At 42.2% G+C, this 23,373-nt stretch overlaps 2 protein-coding genes across 4 annotated transcripts; both read right to left on the bottom strand.

Moving 5' to 3' along the window:
- Positions 1-6,458: 6,458 nt before the first annotated feature.
- Positions 6,459-14,978, bottom strand: LOC121636927 (RNA-binding protein 38-like). Its single transcript, XM_041980795.1, has 4 exons — positions 14,553-14,978; positions 12,440-12,563; positions 12,173-12,227; positions 6,459-8,178 (listed from the first exon to the last, which is right to left on the bottom strand). Exons 1-4 carry the CDS (start codon positions 14,763-14,765, stop codon positions 7,836-7,838), a joined length of 735 nt encoding a protein of 244 aa, XP_041836729.1. The 5' UTR covers positions 14,766-14,978; the 3' UTR covers positions 6,459-7,835.
- A 1,146-nt stretch (positions 14,979-16,124) lies between these two features.
- On the bottom strand, positions 16,125-22,682 carry rae1 (ribonucleic acid export 1). Of its 3 annotated transcripts, XM_041981434.1 has the most exons (13): positions 22,602-22,682; positions 21,800-21,915; positions 21,587-21,691; positions 20,961-21,053; positions 20,783-20,869; positions 20,608-20,694; positions 20,284-20,355; positions 20,068-20,175; positions 19,806-19,912; positions 19,651-19,726; positions 17,453-17,647; positions 17,287-17,372; positions 16,125-16,722 (listed from the first exon to the last, which is right to left on the bottom strand). In XM_041981434.1, coding segments are annotated over exons 2-13 (1,107 nt in total). In that variant the 5' UTR covers positions 21,890-21,915; positions 22,602-22,682; the 3' UTR covers positions 16,125-16,721. The 3 variants fall into 3 exon arrangements, with proteins under 3 accessions (XP_041837368.1, XP_041837366.1, XP_041837367.1); XM_041981432.1 differs by lacking the exon at positions 16,125-16,722 and having other exon boundaries at positions 17,283-17,372; XM_041981433.1 differs by lacking the exon at positions 16,125-16,722 and having other exon boundaries at positions 17,283-17,372; positions 22,549-22,644.
- Positions 22,683-23,373: the final 691 nt, after the last annotated feature.

Here is a 23,373-nt window from a genome sequence, read left to right on the forward strand (position 1 = left end):
AAAATACCTAAGCAGAGGAGCATTGCGTACATGTGGTGGAGCACTGTTATGAAAAGATGTTGCTTTTTTTATGATGCAAAAATTCAGCTCTTCTCCCAAAACACAGCAGGTCTGTTGGTCCATTTTCAAACCATCTCCAACATGAAAATCTTTTTGTCAGTAATGACAGCCTATTTCAGTTCCCCTCCTCCGCCCTGCTGGTGGGTGACTGTCTGCAGGCTCCAGCAGAGAAACTACCATTACATTTGTTAAGAAATTTTTGACAAATATGTTTACATATAATACCCACTGCTTAAACTTTTAATTTTATGCAGTGCTGGTTGTTTTCGGCTTCAGTTTGATCATATCTTAGTTTTCGACAACTTGTGGACTCCGGATGTGTTTGGAATACAACAGTTAGGAGCTTCAAGTTGAATTCGTCTCAGTTTATTTATTTTTTTTTTACTTCCCCATGTGCTTTGTTGTCACCCTGGCCTATTTTCAACAAATCATCTGATTATTTCATGGACACGTCTCAGTGAGTTAGCATTGTCAAGACTGCCCCATCTGGGAAAATGAAGCTCTCTAATAATTCTGCACATCCCCACCAAAGACATTTTCTTTCTATTATACAAATACTCCCCACCTGTAAATGATTAAATTCAATAAGCCTTCAAGTTGGAAAATGTGCTTAGGAAGAATAATAAGGTCAAAATAATCCTTTTCTGCATACAGAACAAATGATCATGCAGCTGCAAACTTACAGGTGATTGGCTGACCTTTCCCTCATCAAGACTTCACAATTTTCTCTGCTTGGGCCTTCTATGTAAGTGAGTGGTGTGATTTACTCTGAAATCCTGAACTGTTGCTGTCAGTCTGAGCTCATCAGTAGACACCCATCCTGTTTCTGATTAAAAGACAGTAATGTTCAGGTCATGTGCTGGTTAAACAAACCACAGACCACATGTCTGCACAGGAGGCACAGAGAGATCACCAATTGCCAGTTTTGAGATCCGTGTGAAGCAGACAGGTCATTTTCACAGCTGTCCTTGAATGCCTCTGGTCACTGCAAAGATTCAGAAGTCAAAAAAGGTGAAAAAACATCCTCTTTTTTTACACCTGTTGCTCACTTCACCCTGTGGTGTGTGACCACACACTTGGAAACTTGTGGACATGCCCTGAACGTGCACACAAATGAGTTTTGTTGCGGTTGTCTGAGCTGAAACTGTGCTCCAGTGAAAGCATCACACAGACTTTGTCTTTGCCTCTCGAAGTCCATGTTAAGCTTATTGCAAGAAAGAAAATGGGTATAATTTGTGCACGGCCACTCAGAGGCTGAAAGCTGAAGTGGATTGATTTGTGCATGTGTGAATGAAAGAGGGAGCGAGGAGTTGTGTGTTAGTTTGTGGTTAGTTGAAACCCCCACTGAGAGGGGAGCTCAGCTGTCAGTAGCTGTCAGGCGCTGGGCCTCTCTGTCTTCCCTCATTTGCTGCCCTGCTGTAGTTAACCTCAACCCCCTTCTCTTTCCTTTTCACCCTTCCTCTTCTTGTCTGCCCCCCAGCACCATCTAGCTGGGTTTGAGGTCGAGGTGGAGACGCCTCACATTAGAATGTGCATGTTGGCCACAGATAAGAAAATATGGCACCAAACCAACAAAACCACCTCAGGGCTGGAAATTCTGTGAACGTACACATATACACAGCAAACAAGTGTCAAATATTTGACATTAAAGAGCAAATTATTTATTCTGTTGTACATTGTCTGGAGGGAGTTATTGCAATTCTATTATTAGCACAGTATTGACTTGGCTTCCCTATCACCTTATCACCACTCTCTTGTCTCCTTGCATCCTTCATTTAAGGGGAGGGGTGGGGGGGTGGTGTTACCCTCACATACAGAATGACACCGAACACACACCTCTCTGCAAAGCCTTGTCCATGTTTGGTGAATATGCGTGTGTGCATGCCAATGCTGGTGTGAAATTAACATGAGGTGAGGAAGTGAGGCTGGAAACTGCTCAAGTAAGAAAAATGATCACACAAACACGTAACAAGGCTGGTGGTTTGGCTGAATATCACACTTCCAGGGCACACACACACACATCCATACAGGTTTATACATAAGCTGATATCAAGATGTTTACAAATGTCCAAATGTTGCTCATTTTTCTGCCGTGGTCAAACATGTTCCAGATGTTTTTCTTTTTCTTTTATCTATACACTCTTTACTCCTATTTACTTGGAGAAATGTCACCACAAGTGTAATTCTTGCATAAGCTTATGTCCTTTGGCTCATCTCATTATCACCAGCCTCAGTGGAAATAATGCCAGCAAGAGCTGGAGGTGCGAGAGTGGCATGCAGGGCTATTGAACTGATAGGTTACAGGCCGGCTGTCAGATTCCAGTTGCCAGAGCCCCGAAAACTCACGCTGATCCACAAATATCTCAGGCTTTATCATGCCCTAAACCCACAGGCCTGGTTGAACTATTTCCAGTCACTTCATTAACTTAGAGGAGTCGTCAAGTTCCCTACACCTTACACTGCCCAGATATATGGACCAAACAAAAGGCAGGAATACCAGCCCCAGCCCCAGAGGGAGCCTTTCTTTACTCTGGATGGTCTGACAGCTTGTTTTAGCTTTTAGCTTTAACCTCCACATGAGGCCACAGTTTGTTCTGTTCAGCCAAAGTTCATAGTGACACTTTAAAGGGTTAAGACACAAGCTTTGTGTCTCAGAGGTTGCCACAGTTTGTATTTAAGGACAAATACAATAAAATTAGCAAATGTCTCAAATGTTGTATTTAATAGATATTCTTTGGAAATAAATTGTGCTTATTTTGAATTACAATCCAGTAAGACATCTACAGGGTTGATTCTTATTTATTATTTCATATATATATATATATATATATATATATTTATAAGGGAGATATTTAGTTTTAACCCTTTACCCCATGCATACAGAGATTTCTCCAGATACTCTCTATGAGTGCTGTACAAATTGTGCAGTCTTTCATCTTCCGATCTTTTCTCTGGAAAGATTGTGTTTTGTTTTGTTTTTTTTCTTAACTTGCTGCCCACACCCTTCATTATGCCAAAAACACCAATTCCACAGAAACAAATAGACCGGTTTTTACAGAAGTCTATTGGTTTTAGCCTCTGTTATGTGCATAGTCTTACTTGCTAAACCACCTGAATTCTTTTAAACAATCAGATTGTTAAAGGTTATTGGCAACTTTTCCAATAGTTGAGATGCTTGTAATCAGTATTTCCTTGTTTGTCTTTTTCTTTGTTGAAGATTGTGGCATCTATTAAACATATTTGACTTCTCCTCCTTTCAAACATTCACCGTACACAGCATGTATCTCGGGTTAATGTAGATTCTTTGTAGACTCTCTCAGCTATCTTGGCTCTGAACTCTGACACGTGAAGATGTTAATATAACTGCAAACAAACAGACATGCAGATTTTCTTTTACCCTCAGGTTCTATTTTAAGCCTCAGGCTGAGATCCACTGAGTGCCCTTTCTGTGCATGGCCACCTCCAGACTCATCCCGAAGTTATCTGAACAGGTTGATGTTGCACAAGAAGGCCACAGGAGAGAAAGCATACGGTTGTTGTTTGGGGATCTGGTCATTTCTAATGAGAGGCAGGATAAATATAGGCTGTAGCTAAAACTTATCTGATGCCACAGCACCAACACTCCCCAGACCTGGTTCAAACCACCAGAGGACTGGACTCTCAGACAAAAGAGGCTCTTGACGGGACTGAGCTGATGTAATACATTTGATAAATTTGATAAAGAAAGATTTGAATGAAGTCATTTAAATGTCCCATTAGATTATAATAAACTACAACATATTCCAGTTTCAGATCTCCATTTGAAAAAGAAATGAGGAAGGAAATATAGATAGATAGATAGATAGATAGATAGATAGATAGATAGATAGATAGATAGATAGATAGATAGATAGATAGATAGATAGATAGATAGATAGATAGATAGATAGATAGAAAAATAATAAGAGGGGTGATTAGAATAGGAGTATGTGTAATCATTTCTAACAATAATGACTTAAATGGGCAAATCAATATCTTATAAGGAAGAAACAAACTTTTTTCATATCTCAAATTTGGGACCTCATTTCGATGACTGTTACACTATACAAGCAGAATACTTTTCTTTCATGATGCAAGTGTTGAAACTATGAAAACAGGAGGTTATCTTAGGTTGTGATTAAAGTCGAGCTGTGGTCTGATAAGGAGGAGCTGCTTCCCTGAACATTCGAGTTACACGACAGAGTGAGAAGCGTGCAGAGAGTGAGATCTGACTGTGCTTACTTTGTATGTGCATGCGAAACAGAGATGGGGGGGGGGTCGAGAGAGAGGTCTTATGGTGACTCAGCATAAACGGGGTTTGCTGGGCCTGCATGACCTTGTTCATCAAGCTGACACCCGCTTCTGTTTCTGCTCTGTGATTCACAAGGAGAATGTGAGGAGGAGAGAAAGGGGTGGGGGGCAGAATAAGCGACATGTGAGGAGAAACAGGACGGCGAGCACTGAGGTGGGAAAGGCCGGACGGAGATGTTAGGGATAGAAAAAGGCACAAATTACAAGCAGGAAAAAGTTGAGTAAACAAATGTGTGAGTGAGATCACAAACAGAGAGGAGGAGGGGGGTTTGAGACCGTGAGAGATAAGCAGCGACAGTGTGAAGAGAAGAGGAGCATCAGTGGCAACCAGTAAACAGAGCAGCAGCTCAGGCATCATTCTGCTGAGCACAAGTGTTTGAAAATCTGTGACATGATTCAGCTATATAAACTGCAACTCATCCTTTGTGTTGCCCCAACACACAACATGGCCCCTGACAAGCTTTTCCTCTTACTTGTACAGCCAAGCGGCGTCATTCTGAACCCAAACACACTCAACTTGTTTTACACACTCTCCAACACACACGCTCTTAACTTTCACTCATTGTTTTTTCCTCAGCAGGAAAAGAACATTGCTTCTTATACTATTAGCATAGCACAAGAAGACTGAAATATTACCCCATTATCAAGAATGATTGTTAAACAAAAGGACAGAAAAACAGAAAAATGAAAGTTGTTAAAGGCTGCTCATCCGTGGTGCTCAAAGTCAGCGTCATACAGTACATATTAATTCCCTTTGGGATTAATAAAGTATTTTTAATTTAATTTCATATGTACTCATCCTAGCTGACCAAAGAGCATAGTTTTGAATGTTGTGGTTGCAAGAAATTGTGGGTATTTTATGCCTTGCTTTAATGAAGGATGGCCCATTGTTTCCTTTGATAAGGGAAATGATAAAGGAATCATTGTTGATCCTTTCCTAAGCATTTAGATATTCTGACAAACTCTTTTCATGGCTGCAGTTTAGAAAACTTCCAGGTTACTTCAGCATGTTAGAAACCTTATCATAAAACAAACCCCCAGTCACTTATGTTGCTCCAGCGAGCTGCCCAAAGTAAGAAAAACTGCAAACTCGACCATTTTATACCCCCATAACATGTTGGTCTGGTCAGTGGGAGCACACAGCTTGTACTGCTAGCATAGCTGAAACCATGGACAACGTTTGAAGAATAAACCCAGAATTCCTTCTTAGTTTATATGTTTAGTTTTATTCAAGAGGTGCATGCTATTAAAGAGCTATATTTGACTCCATAGTTCTCTTTACCCAATTTTTTGCATTTGGGTTTCACCTTCCAGTCTGATGATGATTCTCGATGATTCCTTTATGTCCTCATCTCAATGGAGAAGTTATAATAAATCAATGCAGAAAAAAAGATGTGTTAAAGGGCATTGTGTCCATGTAATGAGGCTAAAACTCCTGGAGCAAAAGAAGGTCCTAATGAACTGAGCTCAAGGCTACGCTGTAAATCATCACATAGTGGATAAATTACCCTGTGAGAGGACAAAAAGATAATGGATGAGTTTTTGTTTCTTACAACCTTGCCTGAGCTGTGTTCTTTGGACCGAGAGAGGAGTTTAGAAGTGTCACATCTTGTGAAGAAGCTGATTTTAGCACAAACATGTAAAGACGCTGCCAGGAGACAGAGCCAGCCAAGCTTGTTTAACAGAAGTAAACTTGCAGCTCTGGGTGACATGACTTAAAACCACTTTTTGACAAACTTGTTTTCTCTTTAACACGAAAAACTCTCAGCAAGTATGCAGGCCAAGGCAACACCCAGGACCCCTGGCAGGTGGTGGTGTTGTGGCTTGATAAAAGGTTTGCCCCCCCCCCACCCTGTATGCTGGATATGACAGCACACACTGTCATGATAACAAACACACATACAGATGCACCCTGTAACCTCACAGGGTTTTCACAGCATCGTCACAGCAGTGACACTGCAAACACACACACACACACACACACACACAAAACAGCTAGCAAACGACTCAACCAGACCGTCTTGTTTTATTTCTACAGCTTCACTTTAACAAAGACATCAGGAGGCATATTTATGTACAAATTATTTTATTTTTTGTATGGCTTCTTTCAAGGGACTGTAAAAGACATTCTTATTGGAGAAAAAACAAACAAAGAAAAGTAGAGTCGTTCCAATTAAACCAGTCAAAGAGCCAGAGCCAAATCCAATGACTGGTAACAGGATGAAAAACAAAAGACAGAATTCAACATTTGTGTATCTGCAGCTGTGACTCTGCATCCGTGCCACAACTACAGTTAAAAAAAACCACTATTATAACTTAGTACCTCTTATAAATACCTACATATAAATATTGTCAATGTTCTTGATGACTGACATCTTAAAATGCTGTACATGAATGTCCTTTGAGAGAAAGTTTGACAAAAAAAAACAAAAGAAAAACACTGGTGTTTGAGCTCAGTGTCGGCTACCTTTCAACATGATATACAAAGCTCCTGGTGCCCAACCCTCCCACATACTGCTTATGATTATCTACATCCATCTGAACTTATCAGATCTCAGGTCAGTCAGATTAATGCAGCTGTTGAACACAGTAAGTTGCAAAAAGCACTTTGCACTTGGCTCTGTGGTGGCGGTGGGTGGGCACCTGAAAAAGCAGGAGATTAATTTAAAAAAAAAAAAAAAAAGTTTCTGTTTTTTTCCTTTTTTATTAAGGCCTCTGGAGTTAAAAAGAAAATAATAATAATATTCCCACAGTCTTTAACAGAAACATTCTGCTTTGTCCTCGACTTCCTGCGTGAAGCTGAACGCTGGAGGTTTGTTCACGAAACCGGGACCTGCATCACGGCAGAGACTAACAGAAATGTCCCTACCCATACCAATACGACTGTCCCCCAGTGTCTTAAAGCAGCAGCGTCCATCAAATCCAACCAACACACTTCAGATTGGAAGGACAGGTGTTAAATGTCCCCAACAATGTCAACACATTAATGTACCATGGACATGCATAACTTCCACCGATTGGGTCAAAAACATGCAAACATTGATAATAATGGTATACAAACAATGACAAGGACATTAAAACAATAATAAAAAGAACAATATCAACAACAATAACAATAATAATAATAATAATAACAATAACAATAATAATAATAATGATAATAAAAAATGAAGTGTCAGCTTCTGGAAGCCCTTGGAAGCGACCACATACTGAATGCTGTTCAGCTTCCCGACCTGAACTCCAACAGTCCTCCCAACCCTTCTACCAATGAGCCAACAGCCCATCTTGATCATATAGTGCAATAGTCCCACCCTTTTTTTATTTTGTTTTTTTTCCTGAAAGCGGCTGTTAACAACAGCAGAGTCACCCTGTAGGGTGTTTTACCATCCTTAGTCCCCAAGTCAGCAACTGCTACTCCCCCGCCTCACCCTCCTTTCCTTCCCGGCTCACTGCATACGGTCCGGCTGGATGTGCTGCTGTGGGGCGTAGTGCAGGAAGGCTGGAGCCGGGCCGGTGGCTGAAGGGAGGTTAGGGTGCACGGTGGCTGGGGCTGTGGCGGCAGCGGCGGGGCCAGCGGAGGCTGTGGGGCTGGTGGCGTAACTGTAGCTCAGGAAGCCGGCCGGGGAGGCGGCGTATGGGTACTGCTGCTCGAAAGCAGCCTGGGCGTACTGGGTGTAGGCTGCGCTGTAGTCCAGGTAGGGGCTGCTGCTGACTGAAGAGGAAACCTGAGTGGGCAGCACCAGGCTGGGTTGCACAAATGCTTGTGGGTAGATGTATGGCTGGGCCAATCTGCACACAGACACAATGAGACGAGGAGAGGGTGGGGGGGGTTAGAAAGAAGGGGCTGCAGCAACAGAGCAGAGAAATCCCAGATCCTGGCTTCTATTGTTTACATTGCTCCCAGAGGGCGTGTGTGTTGGGAATATAAACTCTGTGTAGGTGTTCAGAACTCAGAGTTTTATCCAGTGTTATTACATGTATTTATACAGACGAGAGGCAGGAGGTAAAAGTGACTACACGTTTTGTCTGTGTCAGTTAGTAAAACCTACAAAACCTGTTAGGTAGGGCCTCCTGTGTTAGACAGGAGGGGACAAGTGGAGGTGGGGGGGTGAATGATAGAGACAGCCGTTACTGGCAGGTTTTCAAGCTCAGGCATCAGAGTGTTTTAACAGCTGCTGCTTTTCACCCGCTCAACACACTCAAACACACACACAGACAAAAAAAAGGAGGAAGTGGATAAAGGGAGGGCAGAAGTTGCAATAATAGTTCTCACTTGGTTTCTATGTCTGACACACACACACACACAGGTGATAGTGCTAAACAGTGGAGGTAATGGTGGCAGGGGAGCTCATCAGGGCTAGGTGCAAGGCTCTGCCCGGTCTAATGGGCCAACTCAGACGAGGGATTTGTGCGTGCAAGTGGCGCATTTTGGCATTTTAGCCGCAAAGAAAAGAATTAAAGAGAATTCTTTTCAAACTCAGAGGAAAGAATCCATATGAAAACACCGAAACAGAGGTAAGATAATAACAAATGTCACTTTGACTCGTGTGCTTCAGCTGCTTATCAGTGCTGATAAAAATCATCCTCTCATGGACCCTTTATTTTTAATAATTTACTAATTTGGTCCACCAGAAGATGATCAGTAATAAAAGACTATAAGCCATAAAGTCAAAGCAAAAGATGGAAACATGCATGGATAAGGAAATCACCACACTTAATATACATACATAAACATATGTATACACACCCTCTCCAGTGCCTCTTTCATTGTCCCCAACCCCTCCAAAACACACACACACACACACCAGTTACCACTGCAAACCCAAAACCATGCCATAAAAGGGAAAGAGTCACACCACAATCAGAATCACCTCTTCAGTTCATATCACATAAAAAGGGAAACAAAGATAAGAAGGCACTCCAGTCCATCACAACACACTGCACTGCACTCTCAAGCCGTCACTGGCACCTTGGAGAGAGGCTGGCTGAGGGAAAGAGGAGGGGGAGGGCAGATATTTTCCTGTCATACCCCTCTGTGGGCATCGGCTGATCTTCTGCCGGTGCTCTGGTCAGCTGGCAGCAGAGAGCAAAGGTGGCATAAAGGTGGACAGGAGGATGGAACGGCAGTGATTATGGTCAGCAGTAACATTAATGTTCACCTGTATCATCGTGTCACTGAAGGGAGAGGTTTAGAGAACACTGGGAAAAGCAGAGAAGTGCAAACCATACTGGACTTTAAATAACACATGTCCTTAAATCATTAAAACCAAGAAAGAAAAGTGAAGAAGCCAGTGATGCGATACCCTGCATGAACTTCTTCACAGTTTTCCAAACAAAACTAAATGACAATGAAGAGAAATTAGTCATTGTGCTGAACACAAAAACAGAAGCTTTTAACAAGCATAAGCAAATGAAGGCAACCCCCCCCTCCCACACTACCACCCGTGAGCACCATCTACACTTTGCCCTCGCAGTGCTATGGAACTACTTACAAAAGAGGCATTCAACTCTCCTACACAGCCCTCAAACATGACCATACATTAATACTGCAGGGCATGTGTGCTTTCACTCGCGTCGTGGATAATGAGTCTGCCTTCTTCGTGGCTTTGGCAGCATGTAGCCACAGGCAAGCCACCACAACCTTGTGTAGGTAAAGTGGAATAGAAAGGGGAGACGAGCCCTTTGTGGATTATCTCTTTGGTGCATGCAAAAGGATGGGGAGGTCAGCAGCACATTCAGCTTTTATCTGGCGAAAGGAGGGGAAAAATGAATAAAAGGCGTTGGGACAAGAGCGATTTGGGGACAGCAGTGAGTCCCGGGGCAAGAGATGCCAAGTGGACTGGCAGGGGGAACGTGGATGACAGCTGGAAGATCGCTGGTCAGCTGGTTTTGTGCTGACGGCTGGTCGACACGTTTGACAAAGAGCTGCTCTGAATGGCAGGCTGAGACACTAGAGAGGCCGGCTCACCAAAAAACACACATTACAAATACCAGCTGGAGTGTTTATCATTAATGAAGGTCATATAATGAGCTACTGTGAAAAATCCTGGGTGATATCGCACCATGTGGCTAAATATTTCTGTGGAATTACACAAATGACCTTCACTGCATGACAACACAAAGTGTGAAAACAAACAACAATAGACTGTGTGTGTGTGTGTTGGGGGGGTATTAAAACCTTACAAAACTTAAGAGGATTTGATATTCCTCTCATCTCTCCAAGAAGCGATGGTTCTTTGAAAGCCAGAGGGGACAAAGGTTTTTTTGACACCTGTGGAGGTGAGTTTCCAAAGGAAATCTGCCTCATTAAGCATTAACCCCCCCACCCGACATTCTCGCTGTTAACACTCCCACATCTCTGTCCCACTCTCACAGGAGGTGTCAGTTTTCAGCATCTCCATCTGACACAGTGGTAGTGGCACCACTGGAATAAGAGAAATAGAAAAACTGATGTGGTAAAGCAACAGGATGGAGCAGAGTAGGTGATGTATGAGAGAATCTGCAAGCGCACTGACAACTTGTCCCCTCCCCACTAAGTTGATGACCTCAGTGACCCCTCCCATGGCCCCAGCAGTCCACAGCTTCTGCTGACCGTAGTTATACACACATATCCACCGTAATGCCTAACCAGGCACAACTCTGCTACATGCTCAAATCCTCCTTCCAACATCTTCCTCGCACCATATGTCGTCAAGCATTTGGTGAGGGGGGGTTGAAATAAAGACCACTTGTAGGCTGTGCATCTTAGGGAGGACTACGTCTGTCACCCACCATACAGAAGGACCTCAGAGACCAGAGGACAGGTGTTTCGTGTGCCTCGTTACGCCTCTGGGGTGGTGGTCATGGGAGATTAGAAAGGCGTTAAAGGCTGCGATATGAGCCAGCACCTGTCAGGCACATGCCTCACAGCAGCACAGTGCACCACATTTGAAACCTTCAGGGTTTTGGCATCATTAGGAGCAGCATTAGGTGGACATGGAAGGGACTTTCCTGTGTCCTCCTCAGGTTCTGGAACATGATGGGGCATGTTCCCTGAGCAGTCCTGGATTTGGAGATCTTAGAACAAGATTTTCATTATAACTGAGCATCAAAGCTTCTAATGACTGACCTTTTGTTTACTAATTTAATAATTTAAGGAGCAGCATGAGTGATTTAGGGACAGGAGGTACTCCGTTTGTAGCAATGTGAAATATTATGGATATCACAAAGTCTAAGTAGCACATTGCAAAAGAAAAAAAGTCAGTTTTTAGGTATTCGTACATCAGTAAGCCCAGTGTGTCAAAACCTGTTCATGCAGCCACTTTACTAACTTGACTGGACTTGCGGTGGTTAATTCTTCATCTCAATTTGAAGCCTTGCGTGTAAAATACTAACGGCCCTGAGCTGTGGGTTGAAGTGTGATATCTGAGAGTCATAACACTGAAATGCTCATTAGCTGGTCAGCAGACCATAAAGCTTTTGGACGCTATGCAGGCCGTCTCTACAACACACTGATGGAGCCCACTCGGGCAGGTACGTGTGTCAATAGAGCCCTAACAGAAGTTAACAAGTGAGTCACACATTCACCTCTGGAACGCACTTTTATTACCACAGATATGTGAACCATCTCCCAGCCTTACAAAACTCAAATATGCAAATGCATTGCTTGTGGAGTTACATGAGCACACAGAAACTGACATGTACTTTCCAGAGGCCCTGTTTGTCAAAGAAATAGCAACCCAGTGGCGTTGCACACAGCGTAACAGAAGAGAGCATAATAAATCACCCACGCCTGTTCACTTACCCATACTGCCTCTGGATGAGTGCTGGGTGAATGGGCTGCACGCCGATGGATATGCCTGGAAGAGAGAGGCTGGCTGTCAGACACACACATCTGCATTTACAGAGGAGGACCAGAGAACAATGCACAGAGGGCACGGAGAGACAGAGGCAAAGCCTGTTTCCAACATACCAAGGAGCAACTATTTCAGATGTGCACTAAGCAGCACTAAAAGCACAAACGCAGCAGGAAAACTATGTGGTTTGGTATTAATATAAAAAGTCAGCTCACCTGTCTGTATGCTGCGAGGTTTGGCACCCAGGTAAGCCAAGTTGACATTGGCCTTCCTGCCGTCAATAATGGGGTTGGGGTCCTTGCAGGCTCTCTCTGCTGCTCCTCGGTCTGTCATTGTCACCTGGTGACAAAGAAACATCAAACGGTAAAGTCATTTTTCCTATTTTACAAATGACATCATGGCTTCTGATGGCTACAGAGACAAAGCAGAACAAAACTAAAACACACATGAAACAGGTCTAGGTCTGTTGGTCTTATCATAAAAGTTCCCCCCACAGACTTTCCTCTGTTATGATCCCATTTCTCTGCACAAGAAGGGAAACTACAAACAAAGCACAATGATAAGCTTTGAAAAATCGCCCACAGCAGCAGTAGCAGCCACTCAGCCATGGGCAGAGTTGCTGAAATATGGATCTGGGCAACAAGGAGCTTATCCAATTAGGAACAAAATAAGGAGATTGGTATTAGTCCAACCCCCCCTGTCTCCCTCCTGGCATTAGATGAGCCCTTCTGTTTTGATTGCCACATTCTGCCAACTCAGAGTCACCTCTGTGCATTGACCCAGCAGTGAATGTAGGCCATGGCTTGCATTGTTTCAGAGGACTTAAAAAAAAAAAGAAAGAAAAAGCTGTATGTCTCTTGTTGGTGAAAGGATTCGGAACAAATCCCACTCCAGGGCCTGTGTTGTGAACACACAGGAAGGAACTAGGCTGTGTTTACACTGAAGAGCCTTGCTGTGGGGGGTTCTGCTAATCCACCTCTGAAGTGTGTCTAGAAAAAGAAAAAAAAAAAGGTGCGCTCAGTTTCGGGCTTGTCCCTCCCATCCTGCCAGTTAACTCTGTAACTCAGGCAAAACTGTCTAAGCAGGCTGCCGCATGCCACACAAAAAGTGAGCTGAGCTATAAAATGCTGATCACTTCACTATCCCAGGCATTATCCTGGGAAGCACCCACATCGCCACAAGCTTGTTGAACCTGAAACACCAGCCTCCATCTGCAGCCGCTCCATACCAGCCAAACTCACAGAGCAGCTTTCCCTCTGACTTCATGAGCTGATGTGTAAACACACGGAGTAATTGTCTTACAATTGTGCCTTTAGAGGTAAACATACACACATAACAGTTTTTCCATTCCTTCTTTGGCCTGATAGTGCATAAGAGCTGATGAGTCTTTCCAAAGTTCTGGTAAATATTTGCATTTCTTGCTCTGCTTCTGTTCTTTGTGTCTTTATCTGCCAGGAAGAGGATAAGTCACCTATTAAACTGAGCATCAAAGATTTCCAGATTTATTTTACCAATAAGTTAAGGAACAGTGGCCAAAGATAAACCCCCCACTTGAGTCCATGAGTCGACATAACAAGGCAGGTTACTTAAAAATAATAAACATAATGATAACTTCACTCATCCATGGACTCGGGAAGTTAAGATCAAAATAAAACGTAAAATAAATGTGCAGGACAGAGCCAATTTGTTGATGTTGGAATTTCTCTCAGCAGCCAAATGTGATGTAAATCATGTGTTCTGGTCCCTGACAATGGAGGGCAGGGTGCGCAAGGTCAACCTCCCAACAGCTCCAAAATAACCATATAAAGCAAGCAAGAAGTTCAGACTGACACACACACATATATGTATAAACACAGACTCCCAGAGCCATAAGCTGGGGCTGCTCTGGAGTGGAGTGTGTGTGTGTGTGTGTGTGTGTGTGTGGTGGGGGGGGACTTTACTGGGTAGGTTTAAAGGAGGAGGGTTGGGGGTGGACATCAGACATACGTTGAAATATAATCTTCTTAGTTACCCATCAACCTCTGTGATCCCTCATCCTCATTAAGCTAAAATAACAGCCAGCCAGGCAAAAAACCGGGATGCTGTGCAATTATGCGTTTGGCCTGGTGTGTGTGTGTGTGTGTGTGTGTGTGTGTGTGTGTGTGTGGGGGGGGGGGGGCACTTTTAACATGAGACTACATAACTACATAGGTTTATTAGGGAATGGAGGAGCCATGGCAGCATTATAGGAACTTAGTGAAAAGCAGCCCAAAAAGCCAATGACATTATTACCTAATGTGAGCAGCGTGAGTTGAGATAAGAGAGCAGGAAGATCTTGCTCATACTTACAAAGCCGTATCCTCTGGATTTACCAGTCTGCCTGTCCGTTATCACCACAGCCTCGTCAATGTCCCCAAAGGCTTCGAAATATTTTCTCAGCGAGGCGTCGTTCGTGTGGTACGGCAGCCCACCGACAAAGATTTTAGTAAAAGTAGTGTCTTTCTGCAGCGATGTGGGATGCATGACGTCCAGGGATCCGTTCATGTACTGATGCAGAAGCATTGGTCAGCCGGAGAGAAGACCGAGGCACTGAACACCAAACTAAGCGCTTAACAACTTCCCGTCATCTGTAAACGACAACTATAACCTCTCACTCTACTCTGTTGTAGTTTTTACTTTAGCCAAAGTTGTAGCAACCTGATGCTTAAAATTCACCCAGCGTGAATTCCTCTGCGGTCCTCCTAACCTGGTTGTGTTTTAACTGCCGTATAAAACGCGTGCTTGGAGAATTTATACACCTTCGCTTAAGCCCCGCCCCTTACAACTATTAGCTAATCATCGCAGGGGCTGGGAGCGGCTCCTCCTATTGGTCCACCCTCTCAAGGAGCTTTATTGCACCTGCTTTTGTCCTTTACAACACAAAGAAAAAGCCCAACTGTACTGGAGAGCGCGCGGCTCTGCCACATGGTGGACAACACAATAAAATGGGAAATAATTTCAAACACACTACAGCCTGGAATTAAACATTTTACAGAAATTTCGCTTTTATAAGGGTGAAGTAAATAGAGCCTTACAAAGCTCAACTACAAGAGTTTAGCAAGGAAGAAATGTGTGGAGGCTACAAGCCTACAAGTAATTTATAGATTGTTTCCAAACGTCCTATTCTAGAATAAGATAATAATTTAAGTTACTACTGAATTTGAGAGCATCACACCAAATGCACATAAGGTTTCGCTAGGAACTTGAAGTTTAAAATGCTATACTGAGCACAACCTGGAACAGGCGAGAGCAATATTCAAAGTTCTTTTTTGGGAACCACCAGTGACTTTCTGCAAGTAAAACTTGATGAGCAACAGGTTATTCCGGATACAGTCAACACTTTGTAACTGCCACTGGCCTTGACTCATGCCAGAGCTGGTAACCAGATCATAGCAACTCCAGTGAGCAGACTGGTTCCACAGCGTGAAGCAACGCAGCACCTGATGCTGAACCTTGGCTGAGAAGTTGAGGAGCCCGCAGCTGATAGAGGTGACACCAATGTCTCACAGTAAAAGCTGAAAGTGGCCAGAGAACTGTGGCAAGCAGCATGTCGTCCCACTGCTAAGTACCAGGGTCAGGCTGACAGTGAGGTGATACTCTAATGACCTCAATAAAAAGGCATTTAATTCACACCTTCTCCTCTGAGCTGGTTCGCTTTTCACACATGGCCTTTGTAGCAGACCTTGCTACCTTATTCATATCCTCTTGATAAGACCCCCTCCTCTCACATTCTCAGCAACGCATCGCTGTCAAGATGGCCTGGAAGACCAATCCCACCACTTTGATCCCATTTGTCCCACTGGGCTTACTGGACTGGCAAAATGCTCCACCTGCTGGGTAAAGAAGTTCAAAGCAGGATGACAGGACTCACTGAAGCACAGATGATGTTCAAAGTTGAAATTTATGATGATTCAAAAGTCAGAGACCTACACGGTGAGATAAACAGCTGATATATTAGATGGTGGTGAAGACTGTAGGTGATGTTTTTGCATGCACAATACAGTTTTTTTAATCCCAAAGAGACACCTATACAGTAAACACGAGTCTTTTTTAAACCTATCTCCCTTAAGATTTTAAGATGGAATAAACATGGTGGACTCTAAATGTATGCACATATTTCAATTACAGCCCAAGTTTTCTTTAATGAAGCTATATCATAACAGCAAATAACAAGAGAATGATAAACCTTTGGAAAGATGTAGAAAAAAAGCTAGACATAAAAAAACAATTCAAACATCAAAATGAATCACAAATAAAACCCTCCCCTTCTATGATGACTTCTAAGACCAAATGTCAAGCAGCTGTCATCAACACCAGGTTGGGTCGGCCCCTTTGATTGGTCCATGCACAGCACACAGCGCCACGGCATTGGTCCAGGTGTTTGCCGAAAGGAAGGAGGCTGTCTCGAGCACATACACACAAACTAAAGCAGCAGGTCTTCTGCATTTCCTCACAACAGATGCGACTTGGCACGACGAATCTGGAGACAGGAGGGGGCAGTCAGTAACAAAGTTGCCAGGTTTTGTTTAGTTTATTTCTCAAAGAATGTCCCTTTTTGCACAGAAAAGAGGAGAAGTCATTATTCAGCAGTCAAAAAAGAATCAGAACCTGCAAAATAATGGCTGGCATATGTAAGTCACTGATTACCTGTGTGATTTTCCTTCTTATTCTCTGTCCATAATTCAATAAATAACTTGTCTTTAAATAAGAATATGCTACAAAGTGTAACTATTTATAGGCTAAGTGCTGCTAAGACAGCAGACTGTTCATGACTTTACAGGTGCAAATGCTGAACATACACATTATTCCAGCAGAAACCACAAGGACATCAACAAAATTCACTGAGGTGTGTCCAGTGCTAATCCCACATGGCATGTCTACATGAAAGAGTATGTGGGAATACTGAAATCTAAACCATGACAGCATCACAGCATCCTCACTGCCTGCGTCCATGCATGAGTCACAGGGGCACCGAGGGAACGGGGCAGCCCCATCCGGTGACTGCGGTCTCCAGGGTAACAGACAGTGGCTGCCCTTCTCTCACCATTTCTTGTTCCGAGGCTTCAGCTCCTCTGCAGCGTTCCTCAAAAAGATGTAGTTCTTTTTTTGCGGATTGTAGTACTCGTGGCCCTGAGGGGATACAGGGTTCAAAATTAAATGACTCCATCAACAAGTGTAAATAAGGTTTGTTAAAACTGTACACACCGTACCTTCGACCAGTCGTAACTGGAAGCGTAGGCAAAAATGTTGCCATTATGGTTGAAGCAGCAAGCTGTGATGGGCTGGTCGAGCTGCTCTGACGTCTTCAACTTGGTGCGTGCGTCTTTGTCCCAGAAGCTGAAGCGTCCATCTGAGCCCACAGTGGCCAACGTGCCGTGGACAGGATGGAAAGAGATGGCATTCACCTGATAAGATGAATTAGTAGAAGGCAATATGGTTGTGTTAGTATAATCCAGTACACACATGGTAAAGACACAATGGCAACAACTGAACCATTTAAAAACTTGTAATAACTCCAAAGCGGACTAAAAACACAAAGTTGAGGGTGCAGTAGATATGGTACTTCACTTTTCTTTGACACCAATTTTTATTTATTTATTTTTTTGGTTGACAAGTCATTTCTCTAAACGTGACAATTGGAAACTATCAAAAAGAAATTTATTAAAAAACAAACAAACAGGATAAACAAGGATCTTTTTAAATCATAGTACAGGAAAAACGATATTTCATAGTTCTTGTTTTACTTCTTTCTTCTCTAGGACTGGGCCATTGAACGCTTTGACAAATTTTATGTGATCGAGGCATCTGCAAAAAATTTATGCAAATGTCTCTCATGCATGTGTATAACCGTTTCCACAGTGCAGAAACCTATTAAGTGAACTAAATTTTGTGTCCATCTTCAGTGAGAAAATAAGAGAGATGCTGGACAGTTGTTCTGTATTTGACTTCTAATTGTCGAGGTAAGAAGGCATGCAAACAGGAAATGAGTTTTCACTGGTTTCCTGTGAACAAGCGCCAGTAAGCAGCCTGGATTTGTGCAATCAGCCATGGAAACTGGAAGGTATGCGATGTGCAGTGCACACTTTGTTTCTGGTTGGCCGTCTGATGACAGCAAAGATGTGGAATATTGAAGAGGAAGTGGAGAGACAGCAGCCCGAGGAGGAGGCAGCATGAGTCCATTGCCGTGAAATTGTCATGGTTTCAACCAGTGCCCACCGTGTTTACTGCATTTCAATGAAAACATCACTGACCCATTTATTCAATACATGCCAAAACTCTACGATGAAAGAACCAGCGATCATTAACTACGGTTACGTGGACAAACAGGTCATCTATCCGCTTGAAATCAATCTGATCAGATTCCAGCTGACATGTTTAAGTGGATGCTGGATAAAGTGATCCAATCAGTTATGTGTTTTAATGATAGAAGATTTAATACGATTGTAATGTCAGAATCTCGTTCAGGGTCGGACATACCAATGAAGGATCTCGGAAATGTAGAGGCCTCATGTTAGTCCTGCCCCCCTGCTTCACGGCATCTTGATTTTCGCCACAAGCAAAGTCGGTTGTTGCTTTAGACAGTTTTATATGAAAGAATAACTTTTGGTAATCTAAGGATTCACTCTTCTTCAGAACCACCTCTTTATAGGACTGGGATCACCAAATCCAGACCTCTTGGACCAGTTTCCTGCAGGTTTTTTTGTTTTGTTTTGTCCTGTCCAACATGGACGCAGCAGAATGATGGTCTGGCTGCTGTGTTGTGCCAAACAAATTTGCTTTGCCAAGGGGAGCTTTATGGGTATAAGGCTCCTCTGATATATTTATTTTTTATCTTATTTATTTTGAATTATGGAATTTATGTAATCTTGTTGGACCTGACAAGAGGGGAAAGACAAATAAAGGAGAATAATGAAGAAAAATAAAAAGGAAAGTAAAAAAAAAGGAAAGTAGACAAAAGGAAGAGGAGAAAGACAACCAGAAGGCAACGACCCTTCAATCCAACCTAACACCAGACAACCAACTGCTATACCTGTACAGAACCACCCCCAAACCCCCCCCCCACCCCACACTTGACTTAAATTAATGAGTCATTGTGCAGAACTTCATAGGCCGTTGGGTCCATTTAATGTGAGTCAGTTGTGTTTGAGCAGGGACACATTAAAAACCTGCAGGACGCTGGCCCAAGAGGTTCACCCTTCGGACGTGGTTACGCGCATGCACATTTGACATATGCATAAATTACAAAAACAGGCGATTATATCTTTAATGTTAACAGTGAGGTTAAGATTAGTACTGCATTATCATTGAACCCCTGCTGGGTATACATTTAGACCTATTAGACTTACTATTTTGTCCTAAAATAAAAAAGAAGACACAATCTCCTTTAAATATCTGAGGAATAACTTACAGCATAGATATCCTGTGGAGTGGTTGTGTTGGTTCCATTGGACCTGTGGCACTTGAAGGTAAAATTATCTTTGGCTCTGAAAAGGATAATAAAACATGTTGGGAAGAGCATTTTTAATCAATGTTACTTAAACATGGACTGATCTGTCCACTCACGGGTTTGGAGGATTGATGTAGTGGATCGCTACTCGCCCCTCAATGCTTCCCAAAGCAAAACCCGTTGGTTTGTTCTGCTTGTCCTTGAATATAGCAACGCAGCGGTGCTGCAAATTAGGGAGAGAAAAATAGATCTTTATATCCTGGCTTTAGGTCATTCATAAAAATCAAAAGAAATCTAAAACAGTAAATAACATAATGTATTCACAACGTAAACAATGGGAGAGGGTAAAAGAAAAACAGTTCATGGAGGTAAACTCACCTGATGTTTGAGCGGAGAGTCTATTCTGCGGAACTCAGATGGTTGGTTCTCCAGCTGATACACTATAAGGCCTCTCTCAGCTGTGGCAACCACTGCCATGGGATACACCTACATGCAGCAGGTATGGATTAAAAAGAAAACATGAACGCATCTGTGTGCAACCAATTATCTAAAAAACTAATACACCTCATATTATGGCTGTTATAAAGTACTTACAACATCTGCACAGTAGCATCTCTCAGGCATCTGCAGGGACATCATGGGATTTGGCGAACGAGTGTCCCAGAACTAAAAAGAACATAAAAGTTGGCACATTTCTCAGTGCTGCATTAATTGACAACATTAGTCTGATAAGTAAATAGGTTATGACCAAATGTTAGTATCTATGGAAACTTGCTACCATGTCCTGAAGCTAAGTCCTGGTTCTGGGTTTAATAACTCAAAAATCTGTTTTGAAATCTGATAAGTTATCAAAATTGCTGAGTGTCACTGAAACAGAAATTTCTGGATCTTTTTAAACATTTAAAGATATTTTGGTACCTTCAGTGTTTTATCCCAGCTACCAGTCATAACACAGCTGTAATTGGGGGCTTTTATCCAGTGGATTGATTTTATTGGACCATCATGCTGTGAAGAGGGAGGATGAGAGGTGTGAGATAACTCTGCATCATCATAACCATGCAGATGATTGAGAAGATGTGATGTGTTATCTAACCTGCGCAATCTGCATTGCTTGATTGCTGTTAAGATCCCACATTTTGGCTGTCTTGTCACAAGAAGCAGTGAAGACTTTACTCCCATCCTGGTTGATAAAAACATGAGACCATGAAACTTTCTGCAACCCAACAGACAACTTCTACTGCTCAGCTTGCTTTACTTTGTATGACACCTACATCGCTCCAGCAGGTATCCAGCACTGGACCTGTGTGCATCTGTTGGGCTTTGGGGACAGTCTGTCCATTGTCCTGCACCTCCCAACACCGAACCTGAAATCAGTTGATATCACTAGAAAACTCAGTGTGAAGTTTGAATTAAAACAAGGAATGACAAACAGAATAGCTTTGTAATAAATGAGTCTAGGGGTGTTTAAATGGCCAGTAAGCAGTCCAGATCTGTCACCCAGTGGAAAAAAGGGGTTCTCTATGGCAACCTAATGAAGTATAACAACTATAAAATTTGAAATCCTATGACAATGGGGGAATAAAATTATACATTTCCATATCAAACCTAAAGTAACTGCTCATGGCATCCATTCAAAGTGAAAAAAGTCCTCTTTTTTTCCTTTTATGCATAACCTTTTTCTGGTACACAACTAAAAATGAGCCAGTAGTTTTCAATAAACAACATAAGTGTACATCTTTATATCAAATAAGTTTTTACTGAGGTATTAAAAAAATAAAGGCTTACAGTTCATGTAAATGATCACATTCTGCCTTTATTTACATTATCCAAAGATAAAACATTTCTAAATTTGTTTGTACTACTTTAAACCATTATTAGAACTGGATCAATAACTTACATCATTAGCCCAGGATCCTGCAATAAGGAAGTTTCCTGGCATTGTGGGGGGACTGAAAGCCAGACAACTGATGCTGTCATCTGGCGGTGAAGTCACTTCAACATCCTGTAAGGCCAAACCAGATTGATATAACAATTTATAGCATTTAAAACGTAATAATGAATTTAATACGCGTGGTTAAAATAGCTTCCTCCTCTAGACTCGCTGGTGTACCTTCATAGGATTATGGCTGTCTGTTGTCGTGCTTCCAAAGACACCCGTCCCTCCTGTTCCAAAACCGGAGGTGGTTCCAAATAAGCTCATGGTGCATCAAGGTTTCTCCTAAAGGACTGAAGAAAAAAAGACAGGATGGAACGCATGTTTGGTAAATTACCCTAACCTTATTGCTTTAGAAAACATATTCTGCCCATAGACATCTGAACTGTTTAAACAATTAGCGTAAATTAGCTGAAGAAAACACATTCTGCAGCAATTCAGAGCAAACGGAGGGCGAGCAAATTAGCCAAAATGGTGTGTGGTGGGTAGCACCGAGTAGCTAGCATTACCACACAATCCGAATAACATTATATTAGAGTTCCTGCCATATAATTTGATGTTGTATTTTAGTTAACATTTGAAAACTGACGACGTAGCTCAGTTGTATATCAAGCTGTAACATAGCTTGACAGCTAACGGTGAAGCTAACTATGCCAGTTAGGCAGTTTCATTACTTGCAATTCTAATAAGCTTCAAAACAGTCTTTAAAAATAGCGCTTTAACTGTGCGATGCATAAAATATGTTTAAGTACAAGCAGAAATACTACAACAACTATACTGTTCAGAAAATATATAGGACTGAACTATTTCGTATAGCTAAAGTTAGCCAAGTGAGATTGTAGCCTCTAAACATAAACGATTCAGACACCACACTTAAAGGTAGCATCGTGAGCTGCACTGCCTCTAAACTATCTGGATATATATACCCCAAATGTGCTGCGGCTGTGAGCTTCCAGGGTCAGAAACAGAAAAAATATACCTCACAGGATAAAATGTGGCGCTTGTCAACCCGAAGTGTGTATGTCGCAGTTTGATGACTTCTTCTTATTTTTTATTTCGGATCCATTGGCGGTTAACAAACTACCTTAACGTCGCATTACTGCCACCTGTTGATCTGGAGTAGGAAGTGTGGCATACCCGAGTTTGTCTATAAATGCAGCTTTTCTATTTTCTATCACATATTATCCACACTTGTCACATTTTTGTTCTATAATCTGAAAGCCTCCAACCAGCTAAACACTGTTTCTGATCAATAACAGTGTTTCCAAAAACCTGTACTACACATTCTCCAATGTATAATACTATTTACTTACTATTTCCAGCACCACTTTCTTCTAAGTGCCAATAAGATTTGTCTGTCTTCCAGATTCATATTGTTTTATTCCTCCTGACAGTAAGCTAACTTTCTTAAAACACCCTTATGTCAGCAAGCCTTTTCTTGGGGTTTGTTTGGGCAATATATTAACTTCCTAGCAAGTGAGTAAATTGACAAAATTGTTGACAATTAATAACTTTTTTTTTTTTTTTTGGTAGAAATTGCTCTAAATTACTGTACACTGATATTTGCCATTCCCAAGTGGAATAACAGAAGAGGAATGGAAGAAGGTGGTATATGGGGTTATATTTGCTCTAATTCAATACCTTAAACCACCTTAAATCACCCAAACTCATAAAATTTGGTTTTGATGGTCCAAGCAAGCATTTTATTTGACCAAATCTATAAATCTCAATCTAACCTTTGATTTACTTCT

The sequence above is a fragment of the Melanotaenia boesemani genome, chromosome 3 (genome assembly GCF_017639745.1).
Source record: "Melanotaenia boesemani isolate fMelBoe1 chromosome 3, fMelBoe1.pri, whole genome shotgun sequence".
NCBI classification, from domain to species: Eukaryota; Metazoa; Chordata; class Actinopteri; order Atheriniformes; family Melanotaeniidae; genus Melanotaenia; species Melanotaenia boesemani.